Below are 14,223 nucleotides of genomic sequence, written 5' to 3' on the forward strand. Positions count from 1 at the left end.
ATGTATATATGGACATATATATTACATATATATAAATATAATTTTTATACATACACACATATAATCTCTTATTGACAGGTATCAGCTGTAAAGAAGAGATCATTAAAAGGCCAGAATGTGGAGCTGCTTAGATTTATAATTACCTTAACCAAAATAAATGTGCAAAATAAATTGATCCTTTCAAGGACAATTTTTAGCTTCTATGACATAAATTTTTTTAAAAGATTAGATGACCATTTTAAAGTATTGCTATTTTTCAACACAATCACTTATTTTTACTTTAGTGATTGTCTAACTAGGTAACTCTGTGTCATTTTTTTCAATATACAGTGGCAGGTAGTTCTAAAAAGAATAAGAAAACTATGTTGTATCCTTTAATACATAAAAGAAGGGAATTCATCAAAGCAAAAATTATCTCCCTGAAACAGGGAAAAAATTAAAAGCACTACATTTGGCTACTAATCCCATTATTCTGAGAAGCCTATAGCAGCAAAGCAGAACAGAACAAATCCAGAGGAAACTAATTCATTTAAACAACTATTCTTCAAATGCCTACTATGTACAGTAGATTTTTTTTTCTTGACGTTAGTGATAAAAGTGAAAAACAACATAGTTCCAACCTTTAAGGAATTTATGGTTTAGTCAGCAAGCAAGGCATGTAGACAAATAATTATACTACACACTATAATGTGAAGAGTACAGAGTCATTATCATATAGCAGAGAGGCAGTATAGATAACATGCTGAACCTGGAGCCATAATAATATTTCAGAATTGTTATGAAGATACAATAAGTTATTATTATCTAGACTAGAGAAAAAGATATATGTAAGGGCTAGACTTTGGATTTGTGATTTCACTGGTATGAGACACTTTCTGATAAGGAAATTCCCTCTACCAATGTTCGATGACATTTTTCTGTAAGTTATAGCCCCCAAAAGTTGCCTAGAGTCCCAAGGAACTATGACTCTCCTGGTACTATAGAGCCAGTATGTAGCAGAGTCAAGACTTGCATGTCCATCTTCTGAACTTGATAGCTCTCTATACTAAAAACACCACCTCTTTTCATCACTATCATTATCATCACTACTACTATAATTTCAAAAATATAATTTTCTTCTAAGTTTTACACAATAATTTATGTATATTATGTCATTTAATTCTCACAATGATTCAGTGAAGTAATAAATATAAATATCATTACTAATCAGCTAGATGGAATAGCAGATAGAACACTGGATGTTGGATTGGAAAGACCTGATTTCAAATCCAGCCACAGGTACTTAATAGCTATTTAATCCTGAGCAACACATTTAACATATTTTTGTCTCTGTTTTCTTAACTATAAAATGAAAAATACCTATCTTGGAGGGCTGTTTTGAGAATTTAGTGAGAGAATATTTGTAAAGCATTTAACATAGGGATTGGCCCATAATAGGTACTATATAACTGCTTATTCCCTTCCTCTCCCCCTTTATTATCTACATTTTGGAGATGGGAAAACTAAGACTTTGAGAGGCTAAGTAACTTCAGTAACAAGGTTAATAAGTGACAGACCCTAAATACCAGTTTATGGTGTGTAGTAAGATATATTCTCTCTTGTTCTTCTAGGATCATTACCATTTTAGCAAATCAGACGTACTGATTGATAAAGACGTCATAGATGCCAGGCAGAGAACTACTCTTTCTAAGTCTATTGTTTGTACTTACAATTCACAACTTATGCAGATATCCATAATATTCTCCTTTTATAATTAATAACTAGTATTTCTTAATTAAGCATTCACTATGTGTCAGACACCATGCTTACATTTGTTTTTGTACTGTATTTAGTCAGTTCTTATAGTTCGTTATGATATTCTTCTCCATAACTTCAATGAACATATTCATAGTGTGAAGTAGTGATTTTCACCATTTCAGAATCCAAATCTGACATAGTTGTAGCTCATAATAACTTTATCGATCCAGAATTTTAAAAAACAAATTCAGTCCAGTACAATTGCTTAAAACCCAGAGTTCTGTTTAAATTCCCAAACGTGTTAGTAAGATAGGATTTAAAGTTTTAGTGCCTGAGTTTTTCAAGCTCTTTATATTATACTTACAAGTTCATACGTTCAGATTCTATTTAAAAAATGCGTAACACTGTCAGTAAATTGAAACTCATGTATCATCAAGAAGACCAGAATTACTTCTAAAAATCCTTAAACAATAAGCATGCCATCAATTCTCTGCAAATTTTCTTTGTCCCCTACTAGTATATCAATGGTATATTGATCTGTATGCTTGGAACACTATTAAATTTGTCCTTTTTTACAAAGACTATTTCATATAGCATGATTGGAAAATCTGTCATTTTACTTCTACATATTAGTAACAGATGGTATCATGGGAATTATGTGTATATAGAGTACAAACAAGAATGATGTTGTAGCTCTTCTACATTGTATGCTGAGATTATATTTCGAGATAACCTTCATTTTAAGTAATGTTTTTGTATTTTCCTTTTGTCATGCTTAAATCTAGTGCTGTATCTTCTACTCCTTGCTCCAAGTTTCTCTTTTTACAAACAATCAGAGCAAATTTAATTTTTTCTTTAAATAGCAGCTATCAAAATACTTGAGGAAAACTATCATGCAGTAACATTCCCCAAACTGCTTCCCATCCTACCTCCCCAATCTTAGCAAGTTTTTTACATTTGGCTTCCAGGGCAAGATCAATACAACTACTGCCACTTTAATACTTCAAGGGATCTGCAATTTATTTCTTGTAAATACTACTTCCAAGATGCCAGTCATAATCCAGCTATTCCCTCTCCTCTTTGTGTGAATCCTGTCTGTGTCATATTACAAATTTTACAAATTTCTTCTAATCTCTTAACATGGTATGAATATCAGCAGAACATATAAGCTATGTATGTTATACATCCGTACATGCAACTTTCATTCCTCTGAGATTGTGGCATCTGTCACCTTCAATATATAAGATATCATCCCAGGGAAAATGTTGATAGTAAGAAGATGGGGGTCATTGTTTAACTGAGAAACTTGGGGCATCATTAAAAGCACATCTTCCCAAATGCAATCTAGCCTTTTCTCTTATTTCTGAGCCCAGATCATCATCCATCTTCAGTGTCTGTCCAATATATATATTGATGGACCTTGCTTTATGAGCTATCTATTGAACTGAAGGCAATAATACAGTCTCTGAAAACAATCCTACCTATATCAAGGGGAACACATTGATTACCCACAACGTGATGTATTTTTTGACTGTAGTAACTCCTGAATATTTTCTATTAATATATAGAGGGGCTACATTTCAAGAAGTGCTTATATTCTCAGTTCATCAGATTATTACCTTTATAACATTTTCAAACAAAAATACTCAAATTAAGAAATAAATCTCTAAAACCTAAAATTGAAACTCTGTTCTTGATCACCCTGAATCAGGCACCTGCTATTGAATAACCACAAACTTTCCTTTTAATTATTCTTTATCCTTTTCTTCTCAATGAATTTATATACTTTTGAATATACACTTAATTGGGATCTAATCCTATGCAATGCTACCATTTAGTTATATTCCTGTTAGATTGGTAATCAGCTAATTAGCAAAGTGGATAGATTGTTGTATTTGGAGCCAAGAAAATACTGATTTCAAATCCCCCCTCCTCTATTACTTACTAGTTATGTGACCCTGAACAGATAACTTAGTCCCACTCAGCCTCAGTTTTCTCATCTACAAAATGAGACATAGTAGCATCTAACTCACAGAATTGTTGTGAGGATCAAATGAGATAATATGTGTAAAGCACTAGTAAACCTTAAATCAGTGTAAGTTAGCTATTGCTTCTACAACAAAATATAAATTTCTCTCTTTAGCTTTTAAAACCATAAGCAACCTAGCCTCAAACTATCTTTGTCAACTTTGCCAATACACTATTGGATACTACTTTCCCCTCCTACATTCTGCATTCCATCCAAAGTGGTCTTTTCATTTTTCCTTACACATGCCTCTCTATCTCCCATCTCCATTCTTTTGCATTGTGCTTCATGACTAGAATGTATTCCTTTCTGAAAGACATAGTTTAGGAATGATTGGTTATTAGTGGGGTTAAACAAGGCCTGTATCCTGGAAATCAAGGTGCTTTAGGATTTTATGAATTTAATTAGTAGCAAATGATGCAAATATTTATTGTAGTGTATACAAAAAAAAAATCTGAGAGTGAATCATACATAGAATGTTTAAGCAGGAAGAGGCTATATTATTTTGCCTATCAGCAGAACTGAAAAGGGAGAGGACAACTCAAAACTGAAGCTCTACAGAGAGCAACAGCTCCTGCTGACCTTGAGGCACAGATTGATAACAGCTGCTTTCCTTTAGGCATTCTCAGTGCAGCTGTTCCAAACCTTTTCTTCTGTTTTCAAACCTCCCACACATCTTCCCTCCCCCACCCTTTCTTCCCATGGCTTTGCCTCATAATGCACTGAAAAAAATGTGACCATAAGTGCCTCTTCTCCTTTACCTGAGGGATGATAGTCCCCCACTATCTCTTCATCCACTCCCATCTCTGATAATGAATTTCCCTTTCTGCTTACTAAGGCCATCCCCTCTTCCTATGCAGTTGATCCTATCTTTACCTATCTTTTCTAGCACATTATCCCTATTATCTTTATTTTCTCTAGAAACAAGTTCACTTATATGCCAGGCACTGTTCTAAATGCTTTACCAATATTATCTCTTTGATCCTCATATCAACTCATAGCAGAAAAGTACTATTATGCGTTTCATTTTATATTTGAAGAATCTGAGGAAGAAAGAGTTCATCGACTTCCCCAAAGCCATTCAGTCAGTATAAAATATAAAGTCCTATATTTGGCATTTATGGCTCTTCACAACCAGGCCCTTTCCTACCTTACCAATCTTCTTAAATTCTCCTCCCTTCCCTTTACTCTATAATTCAGGCATATTTGTCTTACTTGGGGTTCCTGGCTCCATATACCCCTCACCTGTCTTCAAGCTTTTATACTAATTGTTCAAAATGCCTGGAACTTTCTTCTTCCCAACATTCAACTCTTAGAATCCTTGCTACCTTCTAAGATTCGGCTCAAATTCCTCCCAAAAAATCCTTTGGGTTCTCTCACCCCAGCTGATAGTGCCATCATTGTATAGTTACCTTCCACTTCCTCTATCTAGATCTTGTATCATCAGATTTTTATAAGTTGGTTCCATCAGAATGTAAGATGGGTATGAATTGCTTTTTCTTCTCCATATCTTCAGTTCTTAGTATAGTTCCTAATACATATAGTTGATATTTAATAAATCTTTGTTGACTAATAGACTTGATTCCTTGTGCTTAGTTGTATGGGTACTGAAGGGTGATTGGTCTATGTAATAATGCATAACTAGGAGGACCACACTGTCACAAGCCCTTTTCCAAGGAAGGGTTATATAAAGCTAGTGTTTGAGCAGGACACAATATAGACACAAAAGGGAAAGCATTTGAGGAATTCTCCAACTGCCCTCACTATGTCAGCATCCTGATCATATTTTAATATTATTTCTAAATAATCTGTACTTTTCTAGCAGTGGCCTTAATAGATGGTATTGCTAAGGGACTTTAAGATCAAAACAAAAATATCATTAATGTGAATTCCATCTTCCAACTTAAAACTAGTAATTTTTCCTTTGTCAAGAAATTGGTAAACCAAATTACTCTAAACTCACAAAACATTACTTACTAATTTATTTTCATTTGAATAAGACCACAAAGGAAATGTCACATTAAGAGTCAAGGAATCAGTATTATATATGCTCAATACTCCATGCCTTAAGCCTAGCTATTCTTATAACCCAGAATTTATTTCTACCAAAATATCCAACCTCTTTGAGAATCAAAGTTTTTGAAATTTAAAATAAAGAACAATTTTAAACTATAAATATATCTAAAAGTCCCTAAAATAAATTTTATTAAGAGCACTTTTCTTAAATTGGAATGCAAATAGCCTACAATATCTTGATCCAGTGACCAGAGCAGTGCAAAAGATATTGCAGTCTCCTTAACTTAAGGAGCTGTGTGTAGGAGGGGGATATTTAAAGATACTTGATAGACTTCCCTTATGCAGTCTCTTCTATGAGTGTATGATTCTAATACTCTGCAACCCAGGAAAGTAGGCACTTTTAAATACATGAAATGGAACACATAAAGGATAAATGAGTTCTCTGCTTTCGTGTAACAAAGCCAGGAATAGAATATGTGTTGTTTTGGGGTTTTGGGGTTTTTTTTTTTTTTTTTTTTTACTCTCACCAACCAAACTTGTGAATCAGAAGACCCATATGAGGAACATTCTAAGAAAGCATATATAATACAGCATACAGAGTTTTACAAAATGAATTAGTAATAGCTTTTAAGTCCTACTATAAGTAAAGATATCTGACTAATGATTTTTCTTTATCCAATTACATTTTCTATAAATGAAAGCAATCATTCGTGAACTGTCATGGAAATTGAATTTAAAAGAATATGCTTTTATTCTCAACTTCTTTCAGGTAACAAAAGCAAAATCCAACATATTGGATCAAATCATGCATTAGTATTCATGTTACCATTTTAGTTTGTCAAACTCAATTCATGACAATGATTTTGATTTTGATTTTCTTTCTTTAATTGGAAGAAAAACAGAGTTCTTGATAATTTATTTTCATTTTAAAATGGCAGAGTAACAGAAAATATTATTTTGTACTGTAACCATGGGTGGTGAGTGTACTTTCATCAGCACAGATTACAAATCCAGGCAACAATCACAATTTTTTTCAGACTAATAATACAATTTGTTTATTGCGTCTCAAAAATATGACACGACTGGAAAAGAATCTAGTCTGTTATTCCAAGTAAAGTTATTCAAAATTGTCATCTGAGAAAATGTTATGCACATAATTATTTAAATAAGACACATTCAGCACAGTACTTCTAAACTTATTGTTCCAATGATTCTGATGACAAACATGTACAACCAGAATTAGATATAAGGTTTCATAGAGCCTTTCTTGAATTCTTTGACATCACAATCAGTCAACAATGCTATGTACTATACTGTGCACTAGGGATATGAAGAAAAGCACAAGACAGCCCCTGCTTTTAGAAAGTCACTGTTAAATAGAGCTATTAGTTATACCTAACTTTTTTCATGTTTTTTTTTTTTCAGTTGTTTTTCAGTCAATGGGCTTTTCATGAGTCCATTGGTATTTTCTTGGCAAAGATATTAAAGGGTTTTGCTCTTTTCTTGTCCAGATCATTTTATAGATGAGAAAAGTGAGGCAGACAGCATAAAGTGACTTGCCCATGGTCATACACTTAAGTGCTGGAGGCCAGATTTGAATTTACAAGGATGAATCTTCTGGACTCCAGTTCTGGTACACTATGCATTGTGGTATCACCTAGTTGCTATGCTCATCTTCCTCCCTCTTCCCTACCCTACCTCCAACCCAACAGTGCCACCCCTCTGCAGTCAAACATTTCTTTGAGGTCTCTCTCTCTCACACACACACACACACACACACACACACACTCTCATATTGGCACTAGTTAAATGCTGATTCTCTGAGCCTGATTTACCATCATTTCTGTGAAGTTGTGCATGATTATTGTACTAATTAGAGTTCTATCTTTCAAAATTAGTTTCTTTGATAATGTTATAATTGTATACTTTTTTTCTCTTGGTTCTAATCATTTTAGCCTCCATTAGTTCATCTAAAGCTTCCTGGCTTTATCAGAATCCATCCCATTAGCCATTTCTTATGGTATAATAATATTCTATCATATTCACATACTGAATTGCTCAGAAATTCTCTAGCTGACAGGTATTTTCCAGCTGGAAGGTATTTGCTTTATCTCTAGTTCTTTGGGTCCATTTTCTCTTTATGTTATCTCCTAGGATTTCTATATCTGGTATTTTTATCAGCAGGTATATGTCATATCATCAAAGTATACCCACAGTTTAGAGACTTTTTGAGTATTGTTCCAAATTGCTTTGATGGTTGATGATTGGATCGCTTCATAGTATTTACAGTATATTAGTATACCTGTATTTTACAGTGCCTCCAAAAGCTGTCATTTTCCTTTTTTTTTTTTTTTTTTTTGGTCATTTTGGCAATATTAATTTCTTTCATATGTCCCAAAGTTCATCTATTTCCTATTCAAAGTTTCAAAGTACCTGGATTTTCCAGATTTCTTTTATATAGCATAATGCACTCCAATGTGAAAAGGTATCAATGATCAGATTGAAAAAGGGAACTTTGTTATCTTTCCGTGATTCAGATACATTTTTTAGAACAGGATCCAAAGGCCAGTTGGATATTTATAACATCGCTCACTGGTCATATAAAATTGTCATCTTCAAATACTCAAGCAGGGGAAGAGTGTTGCCACTTCTAGTTGCCAGACCAAATGATTTCATGGGCCTTATACAGCTTATGAGCTGGACATAGAAGGACCCACATCTCTCCACAACAGCTCTTCACATATCACTTTTCACAAATCAGCTGGTTGAAATAAAAAATTAGCATAGAACTGAGAACAGGAGGCCTTGGGTTCAGGGGTGTGCTGGAGTCGATTTGAACAGATTCATGAAAGCCAATTATTATTTTTTTTTATTTTGACATCTCATGAATCAGTAACCACTTCACATCAGGATTTAATTTATTGTTTTGTTGATTATCCAGGCTTAAGAAAGTGGTAAAATATTAATAATACAGATTAAACTTAGAGTATACATATACACAACCACTACCACCCCCAAGAGAGCTGATTGTTAAACATTTACTAGCATACCATTACTTAGCTACTACTTATTTTGATATCAATTAGCTGTATGATCTTGGCCAAATCACTTATTCTTTTTGATTAAGTTTCTGTTTATAAGACAAATAAATTGGACTGAGTAGTCTCTAATTCCTTCAGTCTTGCAAATACTGTCATTCTATGCTCAGTCAACTGGTGAACATTTCTTTATCTCAGGGTTAAAAATAAGATTCTGGAAACTTGCTGGTGCCTGTGAATCCTTTTGATTTTGTGAAGCATGAGATGGTCCTTCTGCTTCTAAAGAGCCAAATTTTCCCTTTGAGAGAGCAGTGTCATGCTTGTTGCATAGCTCAGAATCAGTCTCATTTCAAAGTTTATAAAGGGAACTGATAGGAAGGACATTTTAGGCCAACCCATAAATGGGAACAGAATACCCTCTACAGGAATTCTTAACTTGGAGTCTACAGACACAATAGTGTAGCCATAAACTTGAATGGATTGGGAAGAAGAGAAAGATTATTATCATAATTAAATCCATTACCCTTCATTCCGTTTCTTTCAAGTCCATACCTTTTTACCTCAAGTTTAATTGTAGTCTGTATGGCTCTCCTTTAACCCAGGATGATAACCACCTACAGGTGAGTTACTAGCAAAACAAAATTTAAATGGAAAAATTTTAATTGGCATTAATTTGTTCCATTAATTGTCCTATTGCCAGGTTTCCTTCCCTAAATCGAAGCAGTCAGTAACATGGCAACAACTCTGAGACCTAAAAAGAAGTACTGCATCAGCATAAAGAGTATTGTATTGCGTCCCCTAGACTTAAAATTAAAGCAGGTTAAGTTTGCCAGAGACACAAAATTTAGAGGGAACTTAAAACATTAGAAACCTTTCTAAAGGTAGAAAAACTTGAATTTAGCACCTAGTAACCAAGAATAATTTTTGCATTGGGCCTAGAATTGTTTTGTCTTTTTCAGAGCCTTGTACAGCTCCTATTGGGCATCATTGTTTTCATTGGGTTGGCTGCTCAACTGGCTTCCCAAGATCTCTCTATAAATCAACTCTCAGTTACTAGATTTACTTCTCTCAAGTCCATAGCAAACACTTCTCTGCTGACAAAGATCTCATTCCTCAAAGTTGCTTCCTTGAACTCTTGGTGACTAATGAACTTCAAACTACCAGATTGTATTTTTTCTTCTTTTTTTTTTTTTTTTCTAAAAAAAGTCAATGCTGGGAGCTATAGCAAAATTTGGAAGGAAGGGAAAGAGAAGAATCCCTCCTTCTCTCCACAAAGCTCCTCTTATGGAGTCCTGTTATATTCTTTCAAATTACCTATGGCCTAGCTAGATAAAGGAGGGGGGTGATGCAATTTCTTGCAATTTTTTTTCCTCCTCTGATACAGAGAAATACATATACTTGTAAAAGGATCTCATGTGTGTTATCATATTATTACTGCATCACCTCTGTAAAATTAAAGAATTAGACTCTACTCCTTCCCAACTCTGAATCTATGATTCTACAAACATTTCTTTCATGTCCCCACATTTCTTTGGCAATATCTATTCATTGTGGTGCTTACTGTCAGCCTGCCTTGGTCATAGAATTCAAAATAGTAAAGTGATGTTTATTAGACTTTTTTTTTTTTTACTGACCATAAAAACAGTATTTCATGTCCCAACAATAATGGACTTCATTAACTCTGTACACTAAGATTAATGATGCCCATTTTTCCCCTACTGCTAGCCATTTTTTATTACTAGTCTAAATGGGGGGAAATGTGATAAACTGTTCCCAATACAAATAATACTGCTAACACTAAGCAATTTTTGTTGACCCTTGGGTCCCTTAGGGTTTGACCTCTGATTACAATTACTCTTTACTAATGGTAACAATAGGGTAAAAATCATATATTATCCTAATTTTCCCCCTTCTCTCAAATTTTTAAATAAACTTCATTATTCTTGTTGTGATTATTTTTATTTATCTTATTAATTTCTCATTGTACATAATTTTATTAAAAGAAACCATGTTAAAGTAATTTTTTTTCAGGTTTGATATTTTGAAAATTGAACTATCAAATGTATATTAATTAAAAGTAAAATCCATGGATTGTCCTCTGATGGGTGATACTATGTAAATACCTATTTGGTTGAAAATATTTAAATTATATCTTGCCTCCTGTAGTTACAATTTAATGAAAATAAATACTTTCTCAAAATGAAAGATTTAATTCTAGTTCTATGTTTCTTATATTCTTTTTTTTCCCCTCAAAAAATGTTTTAGCTCCTGGTCAAACTGTTACTGTGGTTACGCAAACTCTGGTTACTAAGGAAACTACCATCTCCAAACTAGAAATGCCATCTTCCTTGCTGTTGGAGGTACCAGCCCTAGCTGACTTCAACAAGGCGTGGACAGAGCTCACTGACTGGCTTTCCTTGCTTGATCGTGTGATAAAATCTCAGAAGGTGATGGTGGGTGATCTTGAAGACATCAATGACATGATCATCAAACAGAAGGTATGAAGAATGAAATATAAGAAGCTGACGTAGATTTGTTGTTGTTGTTGTTTTTCTTCAAGTTAATGATAGTTATAGGACAAGTCACTATTGTGGGTAGTCAATTTTTAGTCAGCTTTCCCTGCAAACCATCTCTTTCAGTTCTTCCCCAGACACTTCAACTCATCACTCTTTTCAGCCAGTCTTTTTGTACTAAGGAGAAAAAAAATTCTAATATTAGCTAAAGCAATGCAAAATTAGGAAGGCATATGTCAAAGAGAAGAGAAATAACATTTCTAAGCACATCTAGCTGGGTAGAGTTCAGTAAAACAAATATGGGGAATTTTTTTTTTCTGCCTAAATGAGGCCAAATGACCCATTTTAAGTTTCTTGCTTTTAAATATTGTTTTAGCATCATATAGTATATTCCCAAAGCAAATATAAACAATCTAAGGCTTACCCACTAGTTTAATTTATTGATGGTACTTTTTTTCTTTCCATTGCTAAGGATAATTGAGAGTTGTATATAAAAATAAAAGAGGAAAATCATTTAAATTGTGACTTATTTGAATTACTCTAGATTCAAATCTTTGAATTTATACAACAGTAATGTCTTCCGAAAAAGATTCATAAATATTGTATTTCTCAGACTTTTATGGAACTGATTTTTTTCCTCCAGAATTACTGTTGAAAAGAAATGTAAGTAAATGATGATGGTGGTGTTCACATATTTAAAATAAATATACAATATTTCTTTTATAATCCTGGGTGCTTAGATAAAGGATATGTGAAAGCTTTATATGTTGTCATTATCCTGCCTATAGAGATCTCAAGCCCATGAAAGTAGAAAGCAAAAAGTTATATTGAAAAATGGAACTATTACTGAATTATTCTTTGAAAATAAAAGGTGCAAAAATATAGAAATGGTATCAAAGTAAGTTTTTTAAATAGGCAGCAATTATATAATAGTAAAAGCAATTTGATAGTATGCAAACTTTAATTAGATTCCAAATAAAATATTACAGTTTTTATGAAATCACTCAAGTTTTCATAAACAGATTTTTAGTAATGTCATGATTTATTTTATCTACTGTAAACAAGCTGTCACCCAAGTAATGGAAAAATCCTAACTTAATTTTTTATCAAAACTCATATGATAGCAATAGAGGGGAATTTTATACTACTTTACTAGACTAATTCTTTCTTTTTATAACATCACTGAAATGATTATTTTATAAATATTCACATTTATGTTAAAGTAAATTGTGCAAGGGATTTGATATACATATTCACATATGTGTCTCATTCCTAGGAAATATGCAACATTTTGCATAAAACAAATTATGTATTTATATAATCATTAAGCACCTACTATGTGCCAAATACTATACCAGTCACTGAAGATAAAAAGGATAGAATGAAATTGTCCCTGACCTCAAGAAGCTTATATTCTAGTAGGAATAAATAATGTGTACAGATTAGGCACTATAAATTATAGGGCAAGTCAAAGTGAAGTTGCAGGGAAAAGAGAAATGGCAGCAGTTTGGAGGATTCCTCCTGGTGCATGAGCTGAGCTTTGAAAAAGTTGAGAGATTCTGAAAATTGGCAATTGGGTGGAAGTACATGTATAGAAGTAAAGCTTGTGCAAAGTCTTGGAGAAAAGAGGTGGAATGTTATGTATGAAGACTAACAAAAGTAAGCCAGTTTAGATGAGACACATTATGTGAAGATGAGTGATATATAATAACCCCTGAAAAGTAGGCTGATCTCAGATTTTGAAATATTTTAAATATTAATGGAGACTGTATTTTCTCTGTACATTTTTAGATGGGGAGGGAATTGGTCAGATATATATTTTAGAAGTATACACTGGCAACTAGAGGGAGGATGAATTTGACAGGGAAGAGATAGATTTGAGAGGAAATTAATCAAGAGGCCAATTGTAGTAATGCAGGTCAGAGGTAATGATGACTTATAATAGGATGCTTGTATTATTAGAAAAAAATTGAAGTCAAAGTTAGCAACTTTGTGGAATAGGTAAAAAAGTGCTGGATTCATAGTGGGTTCAAATCCTAATTTAGCTACTAACTAATTTTGGGCAAAGCACTTCACTCCTCTGGTCTTAAGTTCTTCACTTTTAAAATGAGATATTTAGACTAAATGACCTCTGAGGATCTTCCATTTCTAATCCTTTGACCCTTTGTTTAGATTTGACAATTAGGAAAAAGGAAGAATCAAGAATGACTCTGGTTAACAAAACTTATATGACAGAAAGGGTGATAATGCTTTCTACAGCAGCGGGGAAATTAGTAACAGACTGAGTTTGGGTGAGAGGATTAATAGGTTCTCTCATGCATAACGTGAATATGATGTGCCTCTTTTACATCTATCTGGAATTTCAGGAATAGATAAAGTACTGAAGTTGGAGTTCAAATATATCCCCAAATATTTACTAACTGTCTGACCTCTGTCTTTGAACAAGTCATTTAACTACTGTTTGCCTCAGTTTCCTCCTTTGTAAAATGAGGAAGTAGGAATTCCTAACTCCCAAGGTTGTTGTGAGGCTGAATTAAATAATATTTGTAAAGCACTTCAACATCGTGCCTGGCACAGTAAGTGCCATATAAACATTATTATTAGAAGTAACTTGATGGCTCATTGGCTAGAGCACACAGTGTCAGGAGTCAAGAAGACCTGAATTTAAATCTGATCTCAGATACTTAATAGCTGTGTGATCCTAAGAAATCATTTAACCTCTGCCGTAATCCATTGAAAAAGGAAGTGACAAACCGTTTTAGAATTTTTGACAAAAAAATTACATGGATAAATATTGGTATACTATAGTGAGTATAGTCTATAGGGTCACAAAGAGTCGAAAGCAACTGAAAGACATGATTGTTATTGTTATTATCATGACCCAACAAAGGAA

General features: G+C 33.3%; 1 protein-coding gene across 1 annotated transcript in view; it reads left to right on the plus strand.

The window, feature by feature from the left end:
- The window catches only part of DMD (dystrophin), a 2,117,885-nt gene that overhangs the window by 1,445,701 nt on the left and 657,961 nt on the right, over positions 1-14,223 (plus strand). The window contains 1 exon segment of the mRNA XM_074300855.1: positions 11,083-11,315. Coding sequence (XP_074156956.1) covers positions 11,083-11,315 — 233 coding nt within the window.

This window comes from Sminthopsis crassicaudata, chromosome 3 (assembly GCF_048593235.1).
Source record: "Sminthopsis crassicaudata isolate SCR6 chromosome 3, ASM4859323v1, whole genome shotgun sequence".
Classification (NCBI taxonomy): domain Eukaryota; kingdom Metazoa; phylum Chordata; class Mammalia; order Dasyuromorphia; family Dasyuridae; genus Sminthopsis; species Sminthopsis crassicaudata.